Raw genomic sequence first — 27389 nt, forward strand, 5'->3', positions numbered from 1 at the left:
TTTTATAGGGAAACAATTTATTCATTTTGTTTGGTTTAAATATCATAAATAGTTTCAAAAGTTCCGACACTCTTCGAATCAATTTGACATTTGAAAATCCAGAATAACCTACAGACCTGAACAACTATAGATATATATATTTATGTGAAAACCTGAGTTAACTTAAAATCAATGAATACGAAACACTAACAATTCCAATTGGAATAAAATTGTGAAATATATGTAGTCAAAAGAAACATTATGGCAGACAGCAAAGAGATCGGAACAGATGCAGAGCCGGTCCAAAAGTTAAAACTTAATAACAGCGATAACATGGCGTAAGTTAATCATTGTTCATTTCTGGTTGTTATTGGTACAAAGGACCATCTCATTTAATTGCAGGCTCAAAGACCTTTTGCACCATCGTCTTTCGGAGTGTGGTTGGCGGGAAGACATTGAGCATAAGATTCGCAAAACAATATCAGAGCTTGGAGTTGCCAATATGACCCATGAAAAGTTGGCCGCAGAGATTATTCCACAGGTGTGGTGAACATTAAGCAATTCCATATACATGTACATAATCCAGTTTGTCGATCTACTTTTTGTCCACAGGCCCGTGCTTCCGTTCCCGAGGATGTGCGCAAGGAAATGTTAATACGCGTTCGTGCGGCTCTACAATCTTCCAAAAAACAAAGCGACGACTAGGCGACTTGGCAGAGTCGGCGGTTCTCTTGTTTTAGCTAGCACAATTCATGCGTTTGTTAAATTATGTATTTATATTTATTATGTTAGTAATGTAACATGTAAATTAATGTATTTACATATGCATATATATAAATATATGTATATGGCTTATGTTATTTCATAAACTTTAAAACAAATATGTATGTAATAAATAAACATGTTAATAATTAATTCGATTTGTTTATTAATTCTACATATTTTGATATTGGCTAAATGTGTATAATTTTTGTTGTTTGTATTTGTGATTTTCTTGAAGGAAATTAGGAACGCGTGGGTTTTGTGGATTTCTGAGGTTCATAAGTATATTGGGCTATGAAATTGGAAGGCTACTACATCTTATTCATTGTAAATTGCTGCTGGTTCCTTCCTTTCTTTAATTTGTAGAGGCTCTTGCTTTAATTACTTATTCAATAACGAGTCGATTGAAAAGTCTTTAAATTTGGCGTTGGAATCATCGTTGAAAGTCTGCAATTGTTCGCTAAGTGGCTGCTTTTCAGTTTGCTCTGAATTTCTTGCTACTGACGTGGTTGTCGTCGTTGTTGTTGTTGTTGTGTGCAACAGTTTCATTAATTTATTGCGGGGTTTTCGTAAAAATTTTGCATTTATCTGAAATTTAGGTAATTTATCCTTGTTTGAGGAATGAGTGTGGTTTTGTGATTGAATTGGAGGTATTGCACTCGTTGTTGCCACAGATGTAGATGATATTGCTGCTGTGCATGTTGAAGGACTGCGATAATTCTGACGCCAATTACGTAGCTCTGTACTGAGTGTTGTCACCGAGGTTGTTGTTGTCGTTGTTCCTGCTACTGGGACCTGGGAAGGTATTGTACTCGCTGCGGTTGTCGCATAGGCAGTGGGTCCGAAACATTTTAAAAAATTCTGTACATGTATTAAATGTTCATTCTCATTTCTATGGCATCGCTGCTTTTGCTTGTCCTCGTTTTCATCTTCTGCTTCATAATCAACTGATGATTGCTGTTGAGAAGAAGATGAAAATGTTGAAGAACTGCTGCTATTGTTGCTGAGCTGTTGAGTAAAATATCGAGGATGGATAAAGTTCATTATTTGGATTTAGTGTTATGTTAAATACTAACATCATCGTCTTGTTTTTCACGCAGTTGATGAAAGTTATGTAGACTTTCCCTCGTCTTGACGTTATGGTTTCTGTGGTTGCTGAAAGTGTGCGTAATTTTGGCTTTGTTGAAGCGTCCTAGACTTCTGGCTGTGACTGGTTTCTTTTTCACTGAATCGTGTTGCTGCTTATTAACTGAATTGTGTTGCTGATGCCTTTTATCACTATTTGAATTTCAGCTAGTTTTTGCTAAGTTATCGTCGCGCCTTAGTTGGGACTGAAATTATATAATAATTAGTGGAACAGGTTAAAGGATTTGCTTATGGGGAGATTCTATCAATTTCAGCCTGGCACACACAAAAACAACAAACAATTTCGGTTATGGTTATAAGAGGCGCATGAACAATTGATTGGTTGATTCAATAAACTGATTGATTGATTGATTGATTGGTTGGTTGGTAGAATGAGATGAAAGGCGGAAATAAACTCAAAAAATATTCATATTGCATATGGGCCAATGGCTTCAAAACAACAGGTATGAGAGTCGATTATTTTCTGTGCACACACACACGCACACACTACCTGTTGATGCGTGTTGTTGTGATTGTAGAGCGACGCATGATGCGTGCCATAGGAGGTAGAGGAGGAGCTAGAGGTGGTGCTATTTAAATCATCTAGATTAACGCGATTATGGTGGTGTTGGTGCTGTGGATTGCTGTTGTTGTTGTTGTTTAGATTGTTGTGCCCAGGACCACCACTACCAATGTGATTGATAACAACAGAACCAAATGGCATCAAAGTGGTTACGGCTGTTGTTGTTGTTGCTGTGCCTGTTGTTGCAGTTACAGCTGACCCACCTCGTCCAATAGTAGCTGGCGCTACGGCGTTTTGTTGCTGAGCTTGACTGCTGCTGTTGCTGCCGGCATTGTTGTATGTCGCATGAGTCGAGGCCAGATGCCTAAGAAATTAATGTGAATAATTAATTAAAAGCACTTAAATAGTTAAAGAAGTTAGTTAGTTTACCTCAAAGCAAAATTGGTTACATTCGACATAGCCATACTGCCAATTGACATGCCTGTGCTTTGTGACCCTGATGAAGGAGTTGAGGATGACCCCCCACCCGTGGGAGTATTGCCACTAGCACTGGCCGAGTTAATGCAGTTGCTGTTGTTGTTGTTGTTGTTCCCACTGGAGCCACGATAGTCGAGTACTACTCCACTTGAACTGGCTGGTGCCACAGTGGCACGACTGTTGCCTGTGGGCGTCGATGTATTGATGGCTGTGGTTGCTAGTGAAACAGCCGCTGCAATAGTTGTAGCAGCATTGAGAGCACTGCTAATGTTGCTGCTGTTGTTTCCGCCAGAAGCTAATAACAATAATGTGGAAATAACAAAAGTTGAACAAGTTCTTGTTGTCTTTGTGTGTCAAATTGCAAAGTGTTTTTGGTTTTGGTTTGTTGTTGTAGAGCTCTGTTAGATTGTATCCTGATCCAAATGTCTAAGATTAGTTTGCATGTGTATGTGTGTGTGTATGTGTTTGGGTGTGTGTGTGTGTTTGTGTATGTGGCATGCAACAATTAACAACACAAATTAACCTTAAGAAAAAAAAGAAAAGATAAAATAAACCAAATAAAATAGAGCACCTCAAACCCAATTTTTATTTCTTTTTGTGCAGAATGAATTAAGAATTTTTAGTTTTTAGTTTTATGTGTGTGTTTTCAAAAATCTTTTATTCATTTTTCAAATAAATAAAATCGAAAAGTAGTAAGGATTTTTAAATCTGACTTAAGCATTAGGAAAGGTTTTTATATTATTAAAATTTATAAGAATTCTTAAAAATTGTTAGACACAAGAATGGGTGAAAAACAACAGGCCAGCCCTAGAAGCAAAAAATTATAGATAAAGTATCGGCCTTTTATGGTTTTGCGACAAATTAAAGCCATTAAAAATTGGCAGTGTCATTCGTATCAGTCGTATAGCATTTTTATTCGAATTCTGGCTAATGGCAAAAAAAAAGTAACTTGAACTTTGCATTACATAGTCGCTTATCGTTTCTTCTTCAATGGTAATTTTAAATTGGATAGTTAATTTAAGTATATGTTCTTCTATGTAAATAAATTGAAAGATATATTATTACATTTACATACATACATATGTACGTATATGTAACTATAGCGTTTCTTATAGCCCTCCATTAGTTTATGTCAATGGATCACTGTTAAATGTTTTAGTTAGTAGATAGTAAAATAATAACTTAAAGTTTAATCTTAAATTTAACAACACATCACAAATAAAAAATAAAGAAAGAAAGGAAACGTAATGCAAATGAAACAATGTTTCAATTTCGATCCTTTCTATATATGAATATGAGTTATACTTTTATGTACAAAAAGAATTATAGAAACAAGAATTAAAAAAAAAAAAACCAAATAATAGATTGGTATTGTTTCTCCAGATAAGCTTGGCCGACACCAAAGAGTACAAGGCTAGACATTTGTCCGTTGTCATTGTCCTTGCTACTACTTACCGTGGGCCTCGGCTTTAGCATTATTGCTAATGGTACTTAAAGGAATCTGTAAACGTGCATTAACCGCCAATAAATGATCGCGGCGAGCTATCAAGCTGGTTACATGCTCCTCCAAGCGGAGATTTTCACTCTGGAGTTGATGTAGGCAATTTAAGAGAGAAGCAACTACAAGAGAAATGTGCATTGATTGGCATAAGTTTGGTTTTACACAATGGGAATGCTCCGGCGACTCATACTCACTGTCAAAGTGCTGGGCCTGTTCCATAAGAAACTGTGAGCCCTGCTCCCATTGCCGCTCCAACAATTGCTCCAGGCTCTGAGGTATCGGCATGTTTCCATTAATACCACCGCCCCCAAACATGGACTGAAGGGGATTCGGGGCAACGAGGGTGTTTGCGATATTTCCACTACTAGAGGAGGTTGTCGAATTGCGCTGCAAATAGGGAGAATCCATATACTATATATAATTTAAATTGCTCACTTCTTTTCCTGCATACCTGTTTACCCGGAAACGGTACTCCGGTGAATTGGGAATTCATTGAGTCGGGTGTATAAATGGCATGATCCTGAACCTCCATGTGCAATTGTTCAGATAACTTTTGGGCCACGCTACTATTGGGATTCACATGATTGCCAAGCATGTGTGTTGCCGTATGGGCAATAATGGACGTTGAGGAGGAGGCGGAGGAGGAGCTGGCATTGACTGAAATTGATGGCGTTGCCGGTGGTGTCGGAGCTGGCACCAATGGTGAGCCTATTGTAGTAGCAGAGTTGCTGGCAGTGCTGGAATTGTTGCCTCCATTTTGCAAAATACGCACATCCTTGAGATCAGCTACCGCTTGCGCTGCCGCTTGGGTTGCCAAAGTTGAGTCTTTGGCCTTGCGCCCACGCTTGCGAACGTTTCCTCCTACAGCAGCACTGGCGGTATTAACAGCCGGTGGCTGATTAGCAATGGCCGGATGTGGATTCACGCCTATCTCGGAGCCTGGTGAACTTGGTGGGGAATCCTTAATGGAACTTACTGGCAACATGGCTACATCTAATTGACTTTGCGCCTCGTAAGTGAATTTTAGACCACCGAAGCTAGATGAATTGGGATTAGAATTGCCGCTGGCGGCACTGATTGCCGAAGTTGACACCGTTCCAGAGTTGAGATCGGGCGTTCTACTTGGTAGTTTCGTTGTCGTTGACGTTGACGTTGTCGATTTCAAGATGTTAGTGGTGGTTGTGGGGGTCGTGGAGGTTGTAGAAGAAGAAGTGGTATTTGTATTTGTATTAATGAATTGTAAAATTTCTAAATCTTGATGTTGATTTTGTTGCTGTTGCTGTTGCTGCTGTGCTAGATTAGATACTGAGCTAAGATTGGTGGGTGCTGTTGGTGGTGATGAGGCTCTGACGGGGGGTGATGGTGCATACTGCTGTTGCTGATACATTTGCTGAGTTTGTTGGGCACGCAACATTTTCTTATTTAGGGGTTTACTATTACAGCTTGACGGCAACATATTGCTGCTAGTGCTTCGAAAATTGGCGTCCCCTCTTGACGAAGTCGACATATTTACCGGTGAATCCAATAGACTCACCACACCATTGGACGCGGATGATAATGAAGAGTTTGAAGAACTCGAAGACAATGTTGGATCACCATTGTTATTGTTGCGTGTGTTGCGGCTGTTGGTAGGTTGGTTGGTTGTTATTGTCGTTGTTACTGTCGTTGTGGGTGGGGAATCAATGGAGGAAGATGACAATGACTGCAGTAAAACCACCGGTGATAACAATGTTGAAGATGAGGATACTGCCAACGATGCTGCTGATGTTACCCCTAATGGTGGCGGTGTAGGTGTGGCCCGATACGAATTAAGTGGCGAACTGTGACGAGACTGTTTCTCTGAGGACGACGTCGTTGTAGCAGTTATTGCTGCTGCTGCTGTTGTTGTTGTTGTTGTGGTAGTATCAGTTTTACTGAGACTAGAAACACCGCGCTTCTTTCCCGATCTTCCTAAGGTGACTTTTGTAATTGGCAGTGTATTAGGCGACGTTACTTCTCTTGATGTCGAAGTTGTTGTCGTCGATGTTGTAGTGTTGCAAAAGCCAGAGGTAGAAGCAGGCAGTGACTGGGTCAACTGAAGCGTATGTTGATTGCTATTGTTGTGATGGTGAACATTATGATGACTACTATTGACACCACTCTCACCCGAGCGGGATCTACATAGATATACGTATATATACACGTGTGGGTGTGTGTGTGTGTGTGTGTGTTTGGAGTGCAAGACGAAAACATTGCGTTTGGGAAGTGTTTGTGAAAGGGAAGATATTGAGCAAAACGAAAGAGAGAGAGAGCGGATTTTTGGTTTTTTTTTTGCATTTAAATTTAAATTTAATTTTAAAACAAATGCCGATATTAAAAATGATGAATAATCCTTTAGACCAAAAAAAAAAAAACAATGACGGGAACAGCAACAAAATCAACACAAGAATAAATTATCGAAAAGTAAATGGTAAATGGTAAATTAAATTTGATAGCCATATACAATGTAAATGTGATCAGAATTAATAAACAGACATTTTTGTGCAAGGTTTCCACAAAAAAAAAAGATCCAAGCGAGAAAACCCGTAGATGTTTACGGAACTAACTTAGACATGGAATAGAAACCTTGCAACACACAAAAAAAATGAAAAAAAAATTGTATAGCTATATAATTTTTAGCTTATTCATACCTGCTTCTACGTCCTGGCGATGATTCCTGCTCCTGCAATTGTTGCACTCGATTGGTTTGCTTCTCATAGCTTATTTTTAGATTGCCACTTTCCGTAGTGGTCGCGGTCAAATTCCCAGAAGAGTGGGTGGTGGTGCTAGTGCTGGTTGAACTGATAATGTTACCACCACAATTTCCACTGACTAGAGCGCCGCTGGTGCCTCCGCTTAAGGCACTGGCACTGGTTGAGGACTTTCCACTTGGATGCTGATGCTGGATAACCGACGATGATAACGCGGATAATGATGATGAGGAGGAGGAGGCAGAAGTAGTGGGGATGCCACTTAAACTATTCGCTGTATGTGGCGTGACATATGCAGCACTTCCTGTTGTGCCCAAGGACGATTGACTCTGCTGATTCGATAGAGATGGATTGGAGAGTGCTGGCGTACTGCCACTACGAATAGCTGATTGGGAGGAGTCTGCAATTTTAACAATAAATAGTAGTTAATTGGGTCACAAGGACATCATAGTGAAAACAATTACCAATTGAAGTGCCCGTGCCATTTCCAGTAACGCTTCCAGATGCATTAGGCAGATTTATTCCAGGTACATTTGCCGTCGATAGCGGTACTGAAACATACAAACTAGGTGCATTTGTATTTGCTCCAGTTGCCTGTTGCTGATTACCGCTGCTGCTGCTACTGCTACTGCCACTAGTAGAGCTGGTATCCTTGATCCCGCCATTAGTTCCATGTTTAGTTCCACTTCCTATCGTTTTGCTTAGGTCTGCTTTGGCAAAATTTGAGGGAGGTAACCCGGCGGATCCTGTTGTTGCGTTGTTATTACTACCGATGGTCGCTGTGCTACCACTAGCAATATTACTGCTTGAGGTGTTTGCCGTAGTCGTTGAGCCACTACTGCTGCTAGATCCTGTTGCACTTGTTGTGGATATTGCGGCACATGTCGCTGGAGCCAAAGTGGCATTCACTTCGGCCGTCGCAGAAGATTGATGCGTCGGGGGACTTAATTCAGTGCGTTGCTATAATTAAATTAAGTTTCTTTTTAATTACTTACTACTTAAAAGACTTTGTTAAATTCAAATTATGGATAACAAAAATGAAGGCCAATCTAGACCTCCAAGGCCTTTTTTTTTCCATAATTTTCAACCATTCTTTCAAGAGTATATAATGTTCGTTTTAATGAAAACCACAAAAATTTGAATATTGTCGGCTGTTGCCATGTTGTTGGGTTTGTGGTCATTAGGAACATCCGGCCTTAAATGTGGCATGTAAACACATGTTTACAGCCATAAAACCAGAAAATAAGAAAACAAGAAAGAATAGTAAATACAAATGAAGCTTTAGTTATTAACAGGGATCTAACAGTGCAATGGAAAACTAAAAGCACTCGTAACTTAAAGCTCTAATCACTCTCTGCAGATGGTTGCTGGTGCAATTGCAATTGTTGCAGGCAGCTGCACTTAAAAAACGTAGCAGAGGAAATTGCAGTTCGACAACGTAGCATGAGTCACATATTGGGAAAGGGAACAAATATTGCTGCAATGATGGGAGGATTGGCATATGCTGTCATATGCATTAAATGCAAGCCACATGCAATACATATACACATATGTATGAGATGTAGAAAAATTAAAGGAGAGAGAGAGAGCGAAAGAGAGAATGAATTAAAAGTCATCATGTCAACCCACGCAACTTTTCTCGCTCTCTGATAATGGGCTGAGAGAACAACAGGCAGCAGTCAGAGAAGAGCTATGCGTTTTTGTTGTTGTTCTACAGTTTTCGGTGGTAGGTGGAGGGGGGGGGGGTTTCTGTGTACACATACATTGTAATTTGGTCACGTAGACCAAAAACAACAGCAACAATCAGTAGCGTTGCCACCTGACGCACAATTGAGACATCTCCATTGCGTATGAAAACATTAATTATAAATCTATTATTTGTTTCAGTTATTGCTATTATTACTGAATAAACAAGCGACAACATCAAATATTTAATAAACTAAAAATATTTAACACCGAGCGTGTTTATTGGACTCTTTTAAAAGAAATTATCATTTGAAATCTGAAAGAGTTCAAAAAGGTCTGTTCAAAAAACGTTTTCGTTTAAAAAACAAACAAAAATCGAAGTAGGTAATTCTAGTCCCCATCTCAATCATAATTTTATTTATCATTAATTGTAACCTTGCCAACGTTAAAGGTTGCCTGACATTGCCTCACAAAAAAACGTCAAATCTTGGAAAGTACTTCGAATTTCGAAAAACTCTTTTTGGGACAGTTGGAGAACACTGTCCCAAAAAGAGTTTTTTTGTACTTTTTTTTGTACTGCAAAGAATAATTTAAGCTAAAGAAAACAAACTGAAAATTGTTCCCAACCAAGAATACCCCCTTAAGTCTTATTGAGTTACAAAAATAAAATACAAAATAAATGCTACGTTTCTGGCATTTCTCTTATAAAGCAGCTGTCGCTTGAAATATAGTATAAGCCTCTGGCACCGCTCCATGCCATTCTTAAACAAAAAACAAGATCAACCCTTTTTTTCTATACATTTTGAAATCGGTTTCGCAATACATTTTAATTTACTTTATTTTTTGCATTGTACTACAAATTGAATAAAGCTTTAGTTCGGTCGCGCACAAAAGGAAGTACCAAAATAACTGGGGAACTTAAAATATTATATTAACCCTCGGGGAAACCCCTTCACAGCGGCGTCTAACATCAGCTGCTTTTGTTTAGTTGACATTAGAACTGTGATCAATCTTTATGCTAAATAATTTGCAAATGCTTTAGAAGTTTTTAAATGGCCCGTTGCTTAATTTTTCTGTTTCTTACTCTTTTTTTATAAATTTTGTATTTGTTGATTGAGAGACTGACAGAAAAATGTCCTGGCATTGCCGACAATGCCCTGCCCGGTGTAGTTCTTCATTATGCAGGTATCGAATAACAGAAGATGTATGTAGATGTTATTTAGCCTGAAAAAGCAGCAGCTGTAACCAGATAAAAGGATCGCAGGATCAAGCAACAAAAAAGTAAGGGTAGCAGCAAAGGAACAAGCGTTTTGACAGATGGCAGCTGTCGTAAACTAGGCGCAAATGTGCCAAGATGTTTGTATATGTATGTGTGTCGTATACGAAGCCAGGACACAGGCACTGACACAAGCAGGAAAAAGGAAACGGAGTTCTCTCGAACATTCATTTTTTATTTTTTCATTTTATTTTCCTACGTTAGGTTTTTTTTTTTCTTAAGCGCGCGCTCATAAGGGATAAGTCGAACAGTCCTGAATAGTGGCATGTAAAGATCGAGCTAATCAATAATCGGTTTAGGATGTATGATTTGACCAATTGGCAAGGAGAGCCAGGCACCCTACATAACAATTTTTTTTATAGCAGGTGGTCTTGGTCAGCAACAGCAAGGGGGCAGGTGCAGTTACAGTTCGTCTTGAAACTGGCACAAAATTGCGGTTTGAGTATTGATAAATTATCGGGAGACATTGTGTGGGGCAAAGGAAATGCAGGAGTATGGGTTAGACCTAGGTTATCCATTTTGTACGAATTGTGGGCCAAAAAATGAAATAGTTTACATTAATAATGAATTAATGCGAATGCGGAATAGTGTAATCATTTCTTATCATATCACTTGGTTCCTAGTACTGAGCAGTATGTATGCGAATATATCTTCCATAAATAGACCATAAAGAAGAAATTGGCCACAGCAGATGCTTGTTGCATGTTGGCGCCAAGCATGCTGCTTACATACGTACATACATACATACATATATATATATATGTATGTAAGTCTATAATCCTTATTTATTTCTATAGAGAATGAACTGAACAACTCTTACCCCTGAAAGCAGGAAACGTATTTTTAAATTGTGCGGATACGTGGTGGCTGTGCTGTTACTACTATTCGATGCACCACTAGCTGCTGCACTGACGCTGCCACCACCACCCAAATACGAGGGTGATGCTGAGGCTGAACCACCAACATATTCGATGGTAGCCGATGGTGTAGTCGATGCAGATGAAGGCGATGATGAGGCAGAGGTGGAATGCTGGCTGCTATTGTGACTGTTACCATGATGATGATGATGATGATCCCGGTCTCGGTCTCTGTCGCGGTCCCGACGATGTTCGCGACGATGCTTATGATGTCGGTGCTCTTTATCCTTCTCACGCTTCTCACGTTTCTTTTTCTTATTCTTGCGATGCTCCTTGTATTCCGATGAGGATATCATTTCAACAATATGATTGTTATTGCTCTCGGCAGTTGCTGCCATATTCACCATGGTCGCGGTGAAGTCCACAACTGTGGTGGCAGCCAGAGCAACCGCTGGAACTACATCCATTGGTTGAGATGCAGATGCAGTTGAAGAACTGGCATCCAATGTGTCCATCATCATCATTTTGTGTGCCGTTATTACCAATTTTCTTCTTTCTCTTCTTGTGTTTTCTCTGGTCTTTTAGCTTCAGTTTTGCTTTGTTGTATGTAATTAACTGGACAGCAACATAGTCTTTCAGTTTAGTCGTCGTCTTCTTTTCCACTTTTTCTTTTTCCTGTTTTTTTTTCTTTCTGTTTTTGTTGTTTCTTTTTCAATATTATTATTTTTCTGGCTTTTTATACCTCTCACTCACACACACACACAGAGAGACACTGAAATCACAGACAACTTAGTGAGAGCCTCCCCCGTACCTCTCCTACCCAACGACAGACTCTCTGACTGTTGGTTGTATTTGTTGTTGGGGTGAATAACTTGCGTGGCGGCGTTCACTCTCTCTCTTTCATTCTTTTTAACTCTTAGCAAACACGTTCTCTCTTCTCTCTTTCACGTTTTTTTTTTATTTCACACACAATTTAATATCTTTTAAATAAAAACACTAATATTTCACGTGAATATTTTTTATCAGTTAACAAGTACACAAAAATACTTTATTGACCCCACAGGTATTCGTCAGATACTTATTTTTCGATTTTTACAATTTCTGTTTTTTTTTTTCATGGACCTATGATCCGCATGCACAACCTCTTCGCTTGAAAACAAAAACAACACTGACGCTGACGTCGACGCAGACGGCGACGACAAAACGACGTTGCACACGTTTAAATAATTGAGGGAGGGAGAGAGAACGTTGGAGAGAGATCAAGAAAGAGAGAGAAGAGCATTTGTGCATTGTTGCTGTTGTTGTTCCTGTTGGTAGCAGCCGGTTTTCAGTTGGGGGATTATTGAGAAGTATACATGTATGTATGTACAATATATGTATATGTACATAAATTTGTGGCTATGTCTGCACGTAGGCCAGACAAGCACAAAAACAGAGTCTGTGCATAAGGTTGCTCAGCCGAATTCTAAATGCTCTGTTTAGCTTTGAAATGTTGAGGTAATACGTACATACATACATACATACATACTTACGAAAGTTGTATGTAAGAATGGATCTATCAAGTTGAGCTGCTCTGCAAAATCAGATAACTCTTCTTGTTCAGAGTATTTAAACAGCAAACAAAAACCAACAGCAAAAGAAAAACACACAGATTTAGTTTTGAAAACAGAGATATGTATGTATTTATGTATGCATGAACATCCAAGTATGTATGTACATTCATACATAAATATGTATGTAGATAAATGCGCTGAGAGCAGAGTAGACGTAAAAGTTAACTAGGCAAATAAACAAAACGTCACAAAATAATGAAAATTAGTCAAGAGAGATACATTTATGTACATATGTAGATGAAAGGGGAACCAATCAATGACGCAACTGTTGAGATTAGCAGATCGAATGACTAATTGCTAAAATGTTTTGAATGTAATTTGGGTGTTCCCCTTTATATCTAAAACCGAGAATTCGAATAAATACTCACTGGAAATATCTAGGAACATTCCCCAATAGACATTTCGGTTTTTATTTCAGAGTTGGTGGTAAGCTATGATCTGCACATTTCATTTTGAAAAATTATGGATATTTTGTTTTATCTTTTATGAATATTAACTCCTATTTGACATCTAACAAGTTTCATATACATACATATGTACATAGATGCAGAATTGTATTTTTTTTTATTTAAAATGTTTACTGCGTTAGCAGGAAAACAGAATACCTACCTCAAAGTGAATCTCACATGCAGAGAGAAATAGGAATGCAATCTCAGAGATATAACAGTGTTTGAGCGAACAGACACACAGATAGAGAATGAGAGAGAGAGATACAGAGAGAGAGAGAGAGAGAGCTTCTTGCAGCGCATGTCGTAATGCTGTTGATGTTGTAATAATAAAATATAAAAGAAGTAAAACAACATTGACAACATTATCATCGACACGACGACAGCAGATAGGCCAGAAATACAATGACAAACGTTTTAGCAAAGCAAAATATTAAATAATAGAAAATAATAAACAATTATGCCATTCACTAAAAAAAACAGCTGAAAAGAGTCAACCGCAGTAATAGAAGAGGCAGAGCTTATGGGAGGAGTGCATCAAATACTTTTAGCCACAACTTGCAACAATATAGGATTAGTTTCATTTTTATGAGCCATTTAAAATTGAGAAGTTTGAAGGAAACCTTGTTGCTTATTTATCGATTTTTAAGGTTTAAAAAAAATCCTAGCAAATGAAGTAAAGTTGGCCGAAAATTAAACTACAACATATTCTATTACCTTTTTTCGTAACACAATTAATCGTGTTTTCCTACAAATTTAGCAAACATAAATATTGATCAATATAAAAGAACAAGTTTAGATTTACCCTCAGTTACATTTGGCAAGTCTTTTGCTAAAAATGCTAGCTGTTTTTTAGTTTCAAAGTTAAGAACCTTTTTGGGATCAGCCCCAGCTAGATGTAAAGTTCAATGTTGGTTGATTCGATGGAGCCACAAAAGAGCATTTGCGTCGGGCAACTTTTGTGGTGTCATGTTTTGTGCAAAAAGCAAAGACAAGTATGCACTTAGGATGGCACATATATTTCAACTTGTTGCCACGCCCACTTTCGCCCCTGATATTTGACTATTACTGATTTTCTCGAAGACTTACAAAACTAAAGCCACCGAATTAGGTATGTTGATTCGTTTAAATTCCGCCACTTCCATTCGGCACACTAGTTAGTCTTATTTATTTATTTTTTGCTGACCAATTTTAATTCAAATCGGAGTAGAAATATTTAAATTATACGTATAAACTTATTTAATTAGGCCGTATACATGTAAGAGATGAATGTGCCGTATTTCGGTGGCGACGCTAAACATATACACATCTTCCCAATATAAAACATGGTATACCCAAGTCGGCGAGACGATTGATTTCAGTGTAATTTTTAAACGGAAAATGAAATTTCAAAATATTTTCTAATTTTTTCCGCAAACCGGCCTAACCACACCAGCGTGTAACCAACCTAAAATCGAAGTTCAATAGTGTCTCCATAGCATAGTCCCTTGAGATCCCCACGGACAGATGCACCCATTTCACTCAATTGCCGAATGACATCGTCGGTTGGAGTGGTAGACCATTCATTTTTAAAACAAAGAGAATCATTCGCGGTGATATTTTGGTCATTCAATCAACAATCCTTTCCGAGTAACATACATAAATATTTATCCTCGATATTTTCACTAAGCGCACGTCTTTAACTAAACAATTGCATTTTTGATCTACTTTCTATGCATGTGTATGTATGTCAAGAAGAGCATATATGTATGTATATATATAAATTGTAAATAATATATATATATGTATGTCAGAACGTGTAAATGTTTTTACAATAGTTTCAGCACTGTACCTTATCCACGACGTCATGGGAAAATTCGTGGCAATAATCTTTAGTAACGGGACACGTGTCATGTGATTAAATGGCAGGCAACACGTGCAATCTAAGCCCACCATTTCATACACACACACACACACACACAGTCGTATAAAAAAAAGGTGTTGACTGGAAAAGAGGACTTTACAACTTTTGCCCAAATCTGATACTTTAGGGATTGAAATGTTTGGCCATAGAATGCACATAATAGACTCATATTTACATTTTTTTTATGACCTTTACTCTACAGGAACCACTTAAAGGCAGCTGTGCACCATAAACAATTATCGTATACCTACAACAATGAATTTGTTCCTGTTGCAAAAAAAAAAAATATAAACAATTGTTTGTGCACTTATTAAAATTTTCATAGATGCAATATAAACAACATTAAATAATTGAAGATCAAATACAAATGATCACCCACCAAACAATCTCCAAACTGAAACGAAAAATACTCTACATTCTTTCTATTACAATAAAACAGTTAATACAAAAACCCAGAGTGAAGTTGACTGCTCGGCTTCTTTTTTTTGTTGTTTAGCAATTCCCAGAAAAGTGCAATGACATTTTAAATTTGGTTAATGCACTAAACCACTAACGTCTAATATTAATGTGCTTCTGCGACCATGTTGGGGTCATAATCTAAAATCAATAAACTAAACATTCAGTGCATTGCCATGCAGCAATAGATTAGATAGAGGATAACAAAGTCTGAACAACGTCCAGGTGTTGGGACAGGGACATAATTAAGACCAACAATCGATCAACAGCTTTGCACATTATTCAAACCAATATGTTTGACTCAAAAACAAAAAAAAAAAATAACCAATCAAAATTGTACTCTATATACAAATAGTCACATATTTCATCGAAGCATAAATCTATTCGCACCAACGATCATAAGGAATATTTGGGCATTAATTAAATTCAAAACGGCAACAAAACATACATATATGAATATGTTTATAGAGCATTTATTATTGACCGAATTTTCAGTTTCATATGCATGTGTTTGTACTTGCTGTTGTTGTTAATCAATAAGCTGAATTTTTAAGAGCTATGTGTCATATGTGCAAAAATGTTGAACCGAAATCACTCAAAAATAGATGATGATTCGCCAGAGGATCTAAAAATAATCATGCAACCCACAGAATATTGAAAGAAATTTTAAGTACGTAACAACACACAACACCTGAGCAGAGGCAAATGTAGAAAAAATATATTTCAAATTATCGAAAATACAAAAATTTGTGTTGTTTTTTCATTTAGTTTGCTTTTTTATACCCTTTGCAAAAAGGGTATATCTTTTTTCGTCAAAAGTGTGCAACGCATAGTAGGAAGCATTTTCGACCATATAAAATATATATAATCTGAATCAGAGGGAACTCCTCCTAGACCTAGGCTAGGCTAGAGAGCTGAAATTCCATGTGCGCTTTTATATACTGCACGGAAAGTATATCTAGAATTCAGCCGGATCGGACCACTTATCATGTAGCTCCCATAAAAACGGCAAACTCACGAACTATGACTTTTCTCAATAACTTTATAAAACATTCCGAGCTATTGTCATAAAATATAATATTTTTGAGTTTAAATATGTATCTGTTCAAAAATTGTGTTACGTTTCGCCGAAATTCATCAAGATCGGATTACTATATTATATAGCTGTCAAATAAATATGATGATATGATATACGATGAATGCCATGCTACATGCGAAGGTAGGTATGGGAAGGGTAACAAAAAATTCGAAGGGTACAGAAACTTTGGCGGCCGTGTGGTTTTTTTCTTTGTTTTGGTCAACGTCACAAACAAGACAACGAGGAAGAGAATATATTATTACCATGTACTTATAATATAGTCTACACAATTATACAGAGAATTTTTCGTGGAAACCCACTAGTATGCATATGTTATAATCGGTGCATGGCAATAGCATTATAAAGAAATCACATCAGAGCCATTGGCAAAATTCCGACACGTGCATAGAAAACATAGTTTTTTGGAAGGAAAAAATGTATCCCACATTGAGTAAAAGTTTTTGAATTTTTGATGTTTGGAAGCTTTCACTCAGTTTTTTCCACTCAGGTCAGCTGTTCCCAAAGAAGACGCACAGAGACGGCGATGGCCTCACCATTATATTTATATTTAGAAAAATCATATGAAAACACATGATTATGGAGCATTTCGTGAAAATTGGGAAAATAACTTTTCCTGTCTTCTCGACATCTCTCGTACTACATGTTGAGCAATTATTATTTTTTAGTCGGCCGAGTGATCTAAATTTAGATCATGAATCCACCACATACACACGAATGCGTATTTCTATGTGGCTCAACTTAAAGAATTCAAACACAAACACCCAACCATTTATATATTCTATAGACCTGCACCATACCTGGTGCATGTATGTATCTATATACATTCATAGCAATTGCCCGATTAAAAAATAATGAAAACTCCAAGAAACAATTGAAAACTGTTCCTTTTGATAGATATTCTTTGGATTTTTGTTTTTTCTTCATGGAACCCACTGGGGCATATATATTATGGATGTTATACTTGAGAGTGTGTGTGTTGGTATGATTTGTTTTTGTATAAAGTTTTCTTCAATATTACACATTTTATACATTTTTATCAAGGTTTCGTAAGTATTGTATATATCGTAAGCACTAATCATATATAAAATATACATAAATATCATTTTCAATATTAAATTTATCAGAACTCTTCCATTTTGTGTGTTTTTTGTATTTTAATTTTGGAGCTTAAAACACACAAAACGATAATCGACATTCGGGCTCGTTTTTGTTTATAAGGATGCATCGAGAGGATCCCTCCTCGATGTTGCCTCTTCTATAGTCAGTTAGCTAGCCAAATTTCATAGGTGCTGACTGTACCACCGAAAGAATAAATTACCGTTGTTTCTCTTGTCGTGATACATCGTTAGTTAGTTATGTGTTCGCTGGTTAGTTTCGTATAGATTCGTAAAATGTTTCTTTTTTTTTTTGTAAGATTTTAAAATTTTATTTTTTTTTTCTTCTCATATCTTTTTTTCACATAACCTAAAACAAATGGGGGGTCGTTCATCAAAAATCGTTGAAAAGTAAAAACGAAGACTACGTCAGCTAATTTGGGTTTTTTTTTTTTGTTTTTTGTTTTTTTTTTATGATGGTTAAGACACATAAGAAATAAAGAGTTGGGGAAGCATAAAGTAGAAGAAATCGGAAAGGTTTTTAGAACGTTGTTAAAGCTCCCGCTCCTAGACCATAGCCTACACCCTTGGGTCCAAAATTGCGACCATAGCAGGCCCGGCAATAGATATCACCATCTGGTCCATCATTAAGATTGGTGGAATCTAGGGATTTACGGCAATCGGAACAATAGAAACAGCGTTTGTGCCAAATGCGCGTTTTACTGATCATCTGTTCGGCGGCGAAAACAGCAAAACCACAACGTGGGCAACCACCCGAAGTCTTTTGACCATTGAATGGACGTCCATCTGGGAATTGAATTGTCGACTCACCACTGGTGGACACCAGAGTTGGAGCATGGCCATAACCGAATCCCTTGGGGCCAAAGAGTTTGCCATAACAGGCACGGCAATGTATATCTCCGTCAGGTCCATCACAAGCCAAAACCGAATCCAAAGGACGATGACAGTCGCCACAATTGTAGCATTTCTTGTGCCAAACCTTGCCCTTGGACAATTGCTGTTCGGCTGCGAACACGGCGCCTCCGCAACGGGGACATCCCTCACCCTCGCGTGCCTTAATGGAGGTGGTATCGGGATTGTAAAACGGACGGTTGGCACTAATTTGATCCTCAGTTAGGCCATCAGTTTGCAAAAATCCGGAGCCGCAGGCAAAACCGTAGCCGTGGGGACCCCACTTTTTGCCATAACAGGTTCGACAATATACATCACGATCGGGACCATCGCTGGCATTGATCGAGTCAAGGGTCTTGTGACAGTCTTTGCAATTGAAGCACTTCTTGTGCCATTCCCGACCCTTCGATAGTTTCTGCTCGGCGGCAAAGACCACACCGCCGCAACGTGGGCAACCCTCACCGGGACGGGCCTGGATCTTATCCACATCGATGGCAGCCCGGATCTGTGGAGCACCATCGTCATGGGCATAACAATCCGATTGAAGGGCACCACCGCCCTGGCCATAACCATAGCCTTTGGGTCCAAATTTCTTGGCGTAGCATCCCTTGCAGTAAATGTTCTTATCGGGAGCTTCACAGCACAGTATCGAATCCAATCCCTTTTTGCAGGTGCCGCATTTGAAGCACTCTTTGTGCCAGCTTCGACCACGGGCTAACATTTGTTCGGCGGCATAAACATAACCACCGCAACGTGGGCAACCTTCACCCTCTGGGGCCTTGGCAATGGCACGGGGTTCCAGGCGGGCGCCATTCCTTACTCCAGGCTCGCTGCCATTGACCCGCAAAAACTGTTCGCCATTATCCATGGAAAGGGTGCCCGCTCCAGTGCCAAAACCATAACCCTTAGGGCCAAATTTACGTCCATGACAGGTCTTGCAATAGAGTTCACGCTCGTGCTCTGTGCAATTGGTGGAGTCCAGCGATTTGTTGCACATGCCGCATTTAAAGCAATTCTTGTGGAATACATAACCGCCGGCAAGACGCTCCTCGGCGGCGTATACATTTTTGCCGCATCGCGGACATTTCGGGGCCTCGATTGGTTGGAAAGGCATATTTAAACTGTTTTAATATATGCTTTGATCGATCTCAGATATAAATTAAATTTATTTTTGTTATCTATTTATGTTTATTATCTGCAAAAAATGCATAGAGAATGAGTAACGAGTATACAATTGTCGCAATAGAAGCAGGGCAAGCGGTGCAGGCTAACTAAAATTACAAATTGAACTAATTGCTCTTTAATTCCACTAGATAATATTCTTGGTTCTTACTTTCTTGTTGTTTTCAAATGGTTTATATAACAAATAACATCATGATGAACATGGAAATTGTTTATAATTCTGCCAAATTGAATTTTTTCACACAATTAAGTAGGTGCTTTATTAAGCATAAACATTTTCATAGAACATGTTCAACTGTATACATATTATACATACATCGATTGTACATTCTCCTACAATTTTTCAAATATTATAGACCATGATCTAGAATTGTAGAATCTATTCAAATGGAGTAAAGACGTTAATATAACGTAATAACATGTTTACACATACAAGTTTAAATATATTAAAAACATATCTCTTAATTGAAACGTCATCGAAAGTTTTGTTCTAAAAATTACTCAACTCAAGCAGCAGTACGTAATACAATATATTAATGATGACCAGCCGTCAAAAGAGCGAAATATTTTCTTATATATCTTGAATAATTCTGCACAAGACGCAAACATGAGAAATAAATTTTTGTATGTATCTATCTGGGAAAATGTGTGTTCTTTTATAAATAACACAGGTAGAAACAAAGCTACGACACAGTTATATGACAAATATATATATATATATATATATATAATATATATATATTCAGTATGATCTATATTATCTGAGTCACTCATAAACTGAAGAGAGCAAATTATTGACTGGCGTTTTTAAAGCAAATGATGATAGCCATGTTAATAATCAAAGCAAACTGGATGCCAATATCGGTTAAAGCCATTTTTAGATACAGATATTATCTATATGTGTACCTACAAAAAAACGCACACACAACCACCACCACACGAAAGCAAGAGCACTAAGAACTGAACTGGAAGATTGCTCAAAGCAAACTAATCTATATAATTGCGAGTGCACACGGCACCGACCTAAACATCATATCTGGCCTGCTCAGTTTTTGAGTTTTTAGAGAAACTTTAGATGTACGGAAGAATTTTTTCTGTTCATCTAATATTGCCCCCCGAGGCACAGAGTGGGATAGAAGATCAAATTTGTGAGTATATGTTGTTGTTGTTCTGTGGGCCAAGTGTCTGCGGTTTTTCAGCGTGATTTTTTTTCTTTATTTTCTCTTTGATAGTTTTTTAACTGGGTAAAACACTTGCGTAAAATCATAGATAAACGGAAGATGACTAAATAATATTACTCAAACAGAACGTAAGCCAACTAGGAAATGCATTTTCTAAATTAAGTTGCATTTAATTAGATTTAAGCAAAAGAACTCCAACTTTTCACTCATCACTCATATAGTCAAATCAATTCGATTAGTTTTTGATATAATATTTAAAAAAGTTGTGCTAAAAATATGTCACTTTTTGGAGTCCGAAGTAAATGGGTCAAAAATGCTTCACAAATATTTCTCACACATGCTCGAAGTGTGTGTGTAGTAAGTATCTAAAAAAAGAATCATTCGCACACACTACTTCAGTTTTAAATACTCATTCTAATGGCTTTAACCGATATTTTTTTTATGAATATATTCGTATGATATATGGCAGTATGAGTAGTAGATATTTACTTTTCGTTCGTAAATAATATAATATATTCGAAATAAGGACTTCTTAAATTTTAGTTAAAAGCCTTAATAGCTTCTTCGATTAACAACGATTTTCGACTGAGCGATTCACCAAAAATTTTGTCAACATTTTTGAAATGTTGGGGAACAGCATACGTATTCCGATTCGGGCGTTTTTTTTTGTCTGCACACGGCACACACCGATGATCGTTTGGTTATCGTTGTTTGTTTGTCGCCAAGAAGATGGGGATGACTATATAGACGGATTCAGAAAGTCCAACTGACTCATATAATATACATACATATATAATATTTTTCTTCGTTTTTCGTTGTAATAAATTTTATATATGAGTTGGATGGATGGTTTCAGAAGTTTCCAGGTGCCAATAACGCGAAACCGACGCAAAAACATGACAAGGCAACAAATTTTTCAAATATACAAATTTCTTAGATTAAACGATGGCCACACACACACACACACACACCACACCTTTATATGTATATGTACTTGCATGTTGTCTTGTTTTTGTCTGTCTGATTGTATTTCAACATCAATAAATATCATTAGAAACATTTGCATTTAATTAAATTCTAATAAATTCTATTTTGCATCCAACCATTGAGGGCTTAAAGCAGAAATTAATGGGGCACTCAGCACGTCAATAGACATCAATCAACTCGAAAATTGTTCAGAAATTCAGAACAAATAGAGAAGGAAACAAAATTTAGTTAACAAGTACAATTACATTTCCCGCAATTAGACATGAGTTTATTTGCTTTCTTTGCTCTGGATTTTAACTACAAATATATGTATCTAATATACCTTTCATAAAATATCCATTGGAAGGATATGTATGACTATATATCTCCTTCAAACATCCAAAACATGAAATTCTCGTATTGTTGTACATAAATTACAAAAATACTAAATAAGTATGTTTGTATATAAGCACACCTTGTGTTTTCACACAAATTGAATACCAAGGTGTAAGCTATTACAAGTGCATTTTTAAAATTTTCTTATTAAATACAAAAAGAATACACACGTACGTATATGTCATTAAATACATACTGACAATATACATACATATATACATATTTTAATCTATATGTATATGCATATTACAATTTAAACATTTAAAATGCGCCTGCGTCAAAGAATTTTGTGGGCGAGAATGAAACAATAGTATATACTCATTTTGTTAGAAAAATTGAGAAACACCGAGCAGAGATGAATTCGAGAGCGACCGATCATTATGAGAAATTGCAACATTGTAGCCCACACAAGGGAGATAGAAAAAGAGTTCTATAAAAACAGGGGGGAAAGAGGTGCAATATAACTCATAGGATCCGATACCATCATCCATAGGCAAAGAGTCAAACGCTTTTCTATCATATTTATAGATACCTGTTACTAAAAAAAGTATAAACACATTTTCACTTACCCTCTTTGAGGTCTTTTCTATTTCCTTTTCAAAATCGGTTAAGGGCGTTAAAGTTACTTGAACATCTTTGATAATATCCCGAAATGAGCTGGAGAAATAATATTAAATTTTAAAAATCACACGGAAACAATGATTAAAACATGGAATGATTATATTTACCTATTCTCATCCAATCCTGCAGATGTGGCGGAGGCGGAAATGGCTGAGCTTGATTTGATTGAATCTGCTTTTCGTTTTTTCGACGTTGAATTTAAGGAGCTGCTGCTAGTGGTTGAGGGATTGCTAGTTGAAGTAGGTGCCAAGGAAGTTGTTGGCGATCCTGTGGTAGTAGATGATGTCAATCCTTTGCTAGTACTCAAATTGGTGGCAGCCGGAGTGGTAGTGGTAGTACCTGTTTTTTGAGTCAAGCCATGATCTCTAGGCTCCAGATTAATGGCATATGCAGATGATGTACTTGAATCATTCATCGAACTGGGATTGGGACCAGAGCGACTCAATTCAGAATCAAAGCCTGAACTTTTACCACCACCAGCAATTGGTTGATTTGTACTTAAATTTTGAGCATGTTCATTGGAAGATGACGTTAGGCTAGATGAGGTGAAGGAAGTGCTGCCAGCAGCCGAAGAACTTATGTTCGATCCACTAGTAGAGGTATTAGAAGCTATCGTTGATGTGGAACTGGGTTGGGTAGTAATGCTGGTGGTGACATTGGATTGCATCAAATCTTTATTTTTGTTGGATTTGGAGGATGATTTTGTAGAGGCGGAGCTTAAACTGGACCCGGACACTGATAGTGATGCATTTACTGACGACAAATTTGATGAATTATTATTGGAAGCATTATTGGCACTACCCTCCTTTTCCTTATCTTTGCTTGAGCTGGATTTATTTAAATTTTTACTATGTTTATCCTTGTACGTAGAACTGGAAGCAGAACTTCCACTGGTTGAAAATTTTGTAGCCGCATTTGCTGATGAAACTGATGACGAAGTGGCTGCCAAAGTGGAGGGCAAAGTGGTGGAAGATGCTGCAATAGGGCCTCCTGCTGCAGTACTCGGACTAACATTTGATGGACCTGCTGCTAGATTGCCGGCTAAGTTACTAATATTGCTAGTACTGGTAAAGGATGTTGTTCCAGTAGAGGTATTCGTCATTGATATTGTCGAACTTCCAGATGTGGAGGACGTAGACGGATTTTGTCTATCTGTTCCACTCAAGTTGACACCACCACCACCTCCACCGCCACCTGAGCCCGTAGAACTACTACTACTGCTGCTGCTGCTGCTTGACGATGATTTTCCTGAAGCATTGCCTTTACGTTGCTTCGTTGAAGATACTCCACTTCCCGCACTAGCGATCCCTCCTGTATTAATACTACTATTAACACTTGAAATACCCAAATTGGTAGTACTTGTAATTTTGATACTTGTACCGGATGTCGATGCCGATGCATTTATTGCCGAATCAATTTCTTTTTCCGGCGACGAGCATGAATCGGATGAGGTGTCATGTTGTATAGGTTTATATGGTGGAATAGTTTTAACGTTTCCACCCTTTTTCTGCAGCAGGTGTATATTAATTATTAAGATATTCGTCACTGTTTTAAATTTACACTCTTACCAATTTACTATAGTGATGTTGACAATAGCCACAATATTTAACATTATCCAGATAATTGCCAGCCTCCTCGCACAGCAGGCCCAAACTTTGGGCGCAGGTTACATGGAATTGTTGCTTACAATTGGATTTATTGCACTGCATGCAGGCTCCGACATTGGCACGATTAGGTTTTCCAATCTCCAAACAGATGTAGCATGCTAAGGGAGCACAAAATTTAATGTTAAAAGTTTTTGTGATTCTATTCTATCTACTGCTACATACTTTTTGAATACCGTTCCTGCGGTATTAGCGTCAGAATAATGGGCTCCATTGTGGTAACATTACCGAATCGAACTTCTGGTATATATAGGGCACAAACTACGTGTGCCCATCCACTGTTATCAGTCTTTTTTAGGGCACCATCTCGCGATGGGCACAACTCGCAACGAACGCGTGATGTGCGCTCTTGGGATTCACATTTTCGACAATACCAGGGTCCGGTGGGTACCGTTACGATGCCATAACATGCCTGATGCACTGCGACAGTACAGTTCTGGCCGTCACAATAGACGAGCGGGTTCTCCGGCCACCCCCGCTCGTCCGAACAAACGCAACAGCCGCCCACCATCTCCTTCATGTCGTCCAGCTTGAACTTTTTAATTTTGACCAGTTTTTTATTCAAGTTTGAGGAGTGAATGGTGACGGCGGTGCTGGTGGCAGCAGCGATGGAAGTGTCGTCAGTTTGGCTGGAGTCTAGCTCCAGTTTTGGGTTCAATTTTGAAGAAATTGTGGAACCGGCACTGCGAAAATGAAAATACGTACATCTTAATCAATTGGTCACACTATCAGTAGTTTATTGTTTTGGTACACTCTTTAAGATAAACACAGATTTTGTATTCGTTGCAACAATTCCATATACACAAACAAATCTATCGATTTTCTCGCTGTATTGACAAGGTCATTCGCTTTAGCTGATTCGACCCACCGATTCATAATTAAAAAATATTACTTGATTGTGTATACAATTTCAATGCCCCTCACTCATACACACACACAAACACATACACACCACAAATTTCAGAAAGCTTTCTACTTCTCAATGTCAAGGTAAATTTGCGGTATTTTGCACAAAAACAGGCTTATATATGTATATATGTATACATCGATGTAAAAATAACTAAAAGGCTGCGAGTTTGTTGTAAACGGATTTATAATATTTATATTTTATATTTCTGGTATACACTTGATTGAGATTCAACATGGAGGTCTAAAAGATAATTTGGATATCATTTGAGATTTTTATTCATAATGCAGGCCGGTTTTATATATACACATGTATGTATGTATGCAAATAGAGATGTTTGTTCCCGTTATTGGGTCAACGTGTTGTTGCCAACTGCCGAAAAAAACAATAACACAGAGAGCTTTAAAAAGGTAACGGTGTAAAAAGCACTCACACTGACACGCCCGCACATGAAACGAGGCCGCACTTTTGTTATGTTTACAAAAAGAGAAAGAGAACCAGAGACGAGAACAGATGAGCAGCGGCGGCAGGTAAAGAAAACGGAGGCAGGAGAAGCCAATGCACTTTTCATGCTAAATAGAGATATGTATCCATAGATATACATACATACATATGTATGTATAAACGAGGGCTGTTCTTTAATATTAGAAATATATGTATTCTTTTCACCCTGATAACGAAACTATATTATTTTTCAGTCTGCTACTAATTTTTACTAACTTTTAAAACGTTCCTCGTATGTATGTACGTTTGTATGTGTGTATGTAAACACTTTATGTAAACCAAAAATGCCGCTTAAAGGGGGCGCGTTTTCCTCATTGAGGGTGGAATATTTGGAGTTTGGAGCTCATAGGAAGAGTGGAAGAGGGATAGACTGTAGGCAAGAACAAGAGGGGGTGGTTTGTGCCTTAAAGTACGATAGCATTTTCTTCTAACTTGCTTTGGTTTTGTGGCACGATTGAGATAAATTTCTGTATACGCTTGAAATATATTGATTTTTTGTTTAAAGGGCTTGAAACACTCTTCACATGGACATTGTTTTTATCATCACGTTTTTAGGGAGCGGCATTCGCACTTGTATTCGTTTTCACTTGCCACTACACTTTATACTTATTTTCAGGCAGATTCTTATTAGAAACCTATTGAATTTCTTTCATTTTCACCGAGCTTGTAAATCCCTATTGGAGTGCCTGCATTCGGAATAGTTTTTCGAAAGCAAGAGAGAGTGAGCCGCCCACCATTAACGATAACCGAAACGCAGCACGCCAAAGTATATATGTATGTGTATACAAATGTATATAAGACAAAAAAAGGCGCTGAACATCCACCAGCAACAACAACACTAACAAACGACAATATTTACAACACCAACACATCAACACACACACACACCTTGTAACTTGTTTGTTGCTATTTCGCTCGCACATTAAGAGCGTGTCGGGGGGCTTCTGGTAGCCTGAACGGGACACGAATACGGGGCTGTGTACACAAGTGTTATTGTGTTGCCGCTTTTATTTTTTTCGTTTTTCACGATTTATTATTATTTAGCACTATTTATTTATTATTTTTCGCCACAACTTCGCTCTTGCAGCAACAACCACATCGAATTCGCTCAGCGATACCGAATTTGCTTTGCCAAATTGAGTATCGGCGAAGTGTAAGCAAGCGAATTGACTTCGTCACGGCGAATTGTATTCCCCACAGCGAATTGTCGATAAACACAACCGATAACATAGTCGATATTTTTTTAGCGATACTTTTTAAAAACGCGTGAGTAAACCGCTCGAACATGTGAGTAAAACGCGCGAACATGTTCGAGTTCGTGAGTAAATGTTCGAGTTCGTGAGTAATGTTGTGTTTACGTTTGACATATTATATATATACCATATAAAGCAGTGGCGGATCTACGGGGGGTGAAATGGGGGAAATTTCCCCCCCCAAAACTCCGAGTCTGATAGAATATCAGATTTTGGTTGAGAAATTCAACTTCTTTATATCTATATACTTTATATCTATGGTATATATATATACCAT

The 27389-nt window shown here is 37.8% G+C and overlaps 4 protein-coding genes across 8 annotated transcripts; 1 reads left to right on the forward strand and 3 right to left on the reverse strand.

Moving 5' to 3' along the window:
• Window positions 1-894, forward strand: LOC6647810 (enhancer of yellow 2b transcription factor). Its single transcript, XM_002070018.4, has 3 exons — window positions 1-317; window positions 382-520; window positions 592-894. The coding sequence occupies exons 1-3, from the start codon at window positions 241-243 to the stop codon at window positions 682-684; spliced, it is 309 nt and encodes a 102-aa protein (XP_002070054.1). The 5' UTR covers window positions 1-240; the 3' UTR covers window positions 685-894.
• Window positions 890-2027, reverse strand: LOC124460290 (the record flags this gene model as incomplete). Its single annotated transcript, XM_047010823.1, has 2 exons — window positions 890-1698; window positions 1818-2027. Coding segments are annotated over 2 exons (786 nt in total), but the record flags the coding sequence as incomplete, so codon positions are not given.
• LOC6647809 (protein AF-10) lies at window positions 1982-26975 on the reverse strand. Of its 5 annotated transcripts, none has more exons than XM_023178382.2 (13): window positions 26748-26974; window positions 24614-25131; window positions 24353-24549; window positions 22892-24291; window positions 22733-22820; window positions 7561-8056; window positions 7037-7496; window positions 4819-5485; window positions 4562-4754; window positions 4322-4486; window positions 2819-3161; window positions 2653-2753; window positions 1982-2072 (listed from the first exon to the last, which is right to left on the reverse strand). In XM_023178382.2, exons 1-13 carry the CDS (start codon window positions 26780-26782, stop codon window positions 2050-2052), a joined length of 4686 nt encoding a protein of 1561 aa, XP_023034150.1. In that variant the 5' UTR covers window positions 26783-26974; the 3' UTR covers window positions 1982-2049. The 5 variants fall into 5 exon arrangements, with proteins under 5 accessions (XP_023034150.1, XP_023034149.1, XP_023034152.1 ...); XM_023178381.2 differs by having other exon boundaries at window positions 2006-2072; window positions 2378-2753; window positions 26748-26975; XM_023178384.2 differs by lacking the exons at window positions 1982-2072; window positions 2653-2753; window positions 2819-3161 and adding an exon at window positions 3176-3389 and having other exon boundaries at window positions 26748-26973.
• On the reverse strand, window positions 17339-19622 carry LOC6647808 (muscle LIM protein Mlp84B). The gene has a single exon (XM_002070016.4). The coding sequence runs from the start codon at window positions 19550-19552 to the stop codon at window positions 18068-18070; it is 1485 nt and encodes a 494-aa protein (XP_002070052.1). The 5' UTR covers window positions 19553-19622; the 3' UTR covers window positions 17339-18067.
• Window positions 26976-27389: the final 414 nt, after the last annotated feature.

Source organism: Drosophila willistoni, chromosome 3R (assembly GCF_018902025.1).
Source record: "Drosophila willistoni isolate 14030-0811.24 chromosome 3R, UCI_dwil_1.1, whole genome shotgun sequence".
Classification (NCBI taxonomy): Eukaryota; Metazoa; Arthropoda; class Insecta; order Diptera; family Drosophilidae; genus Drosophila; species Drosophila willistoni.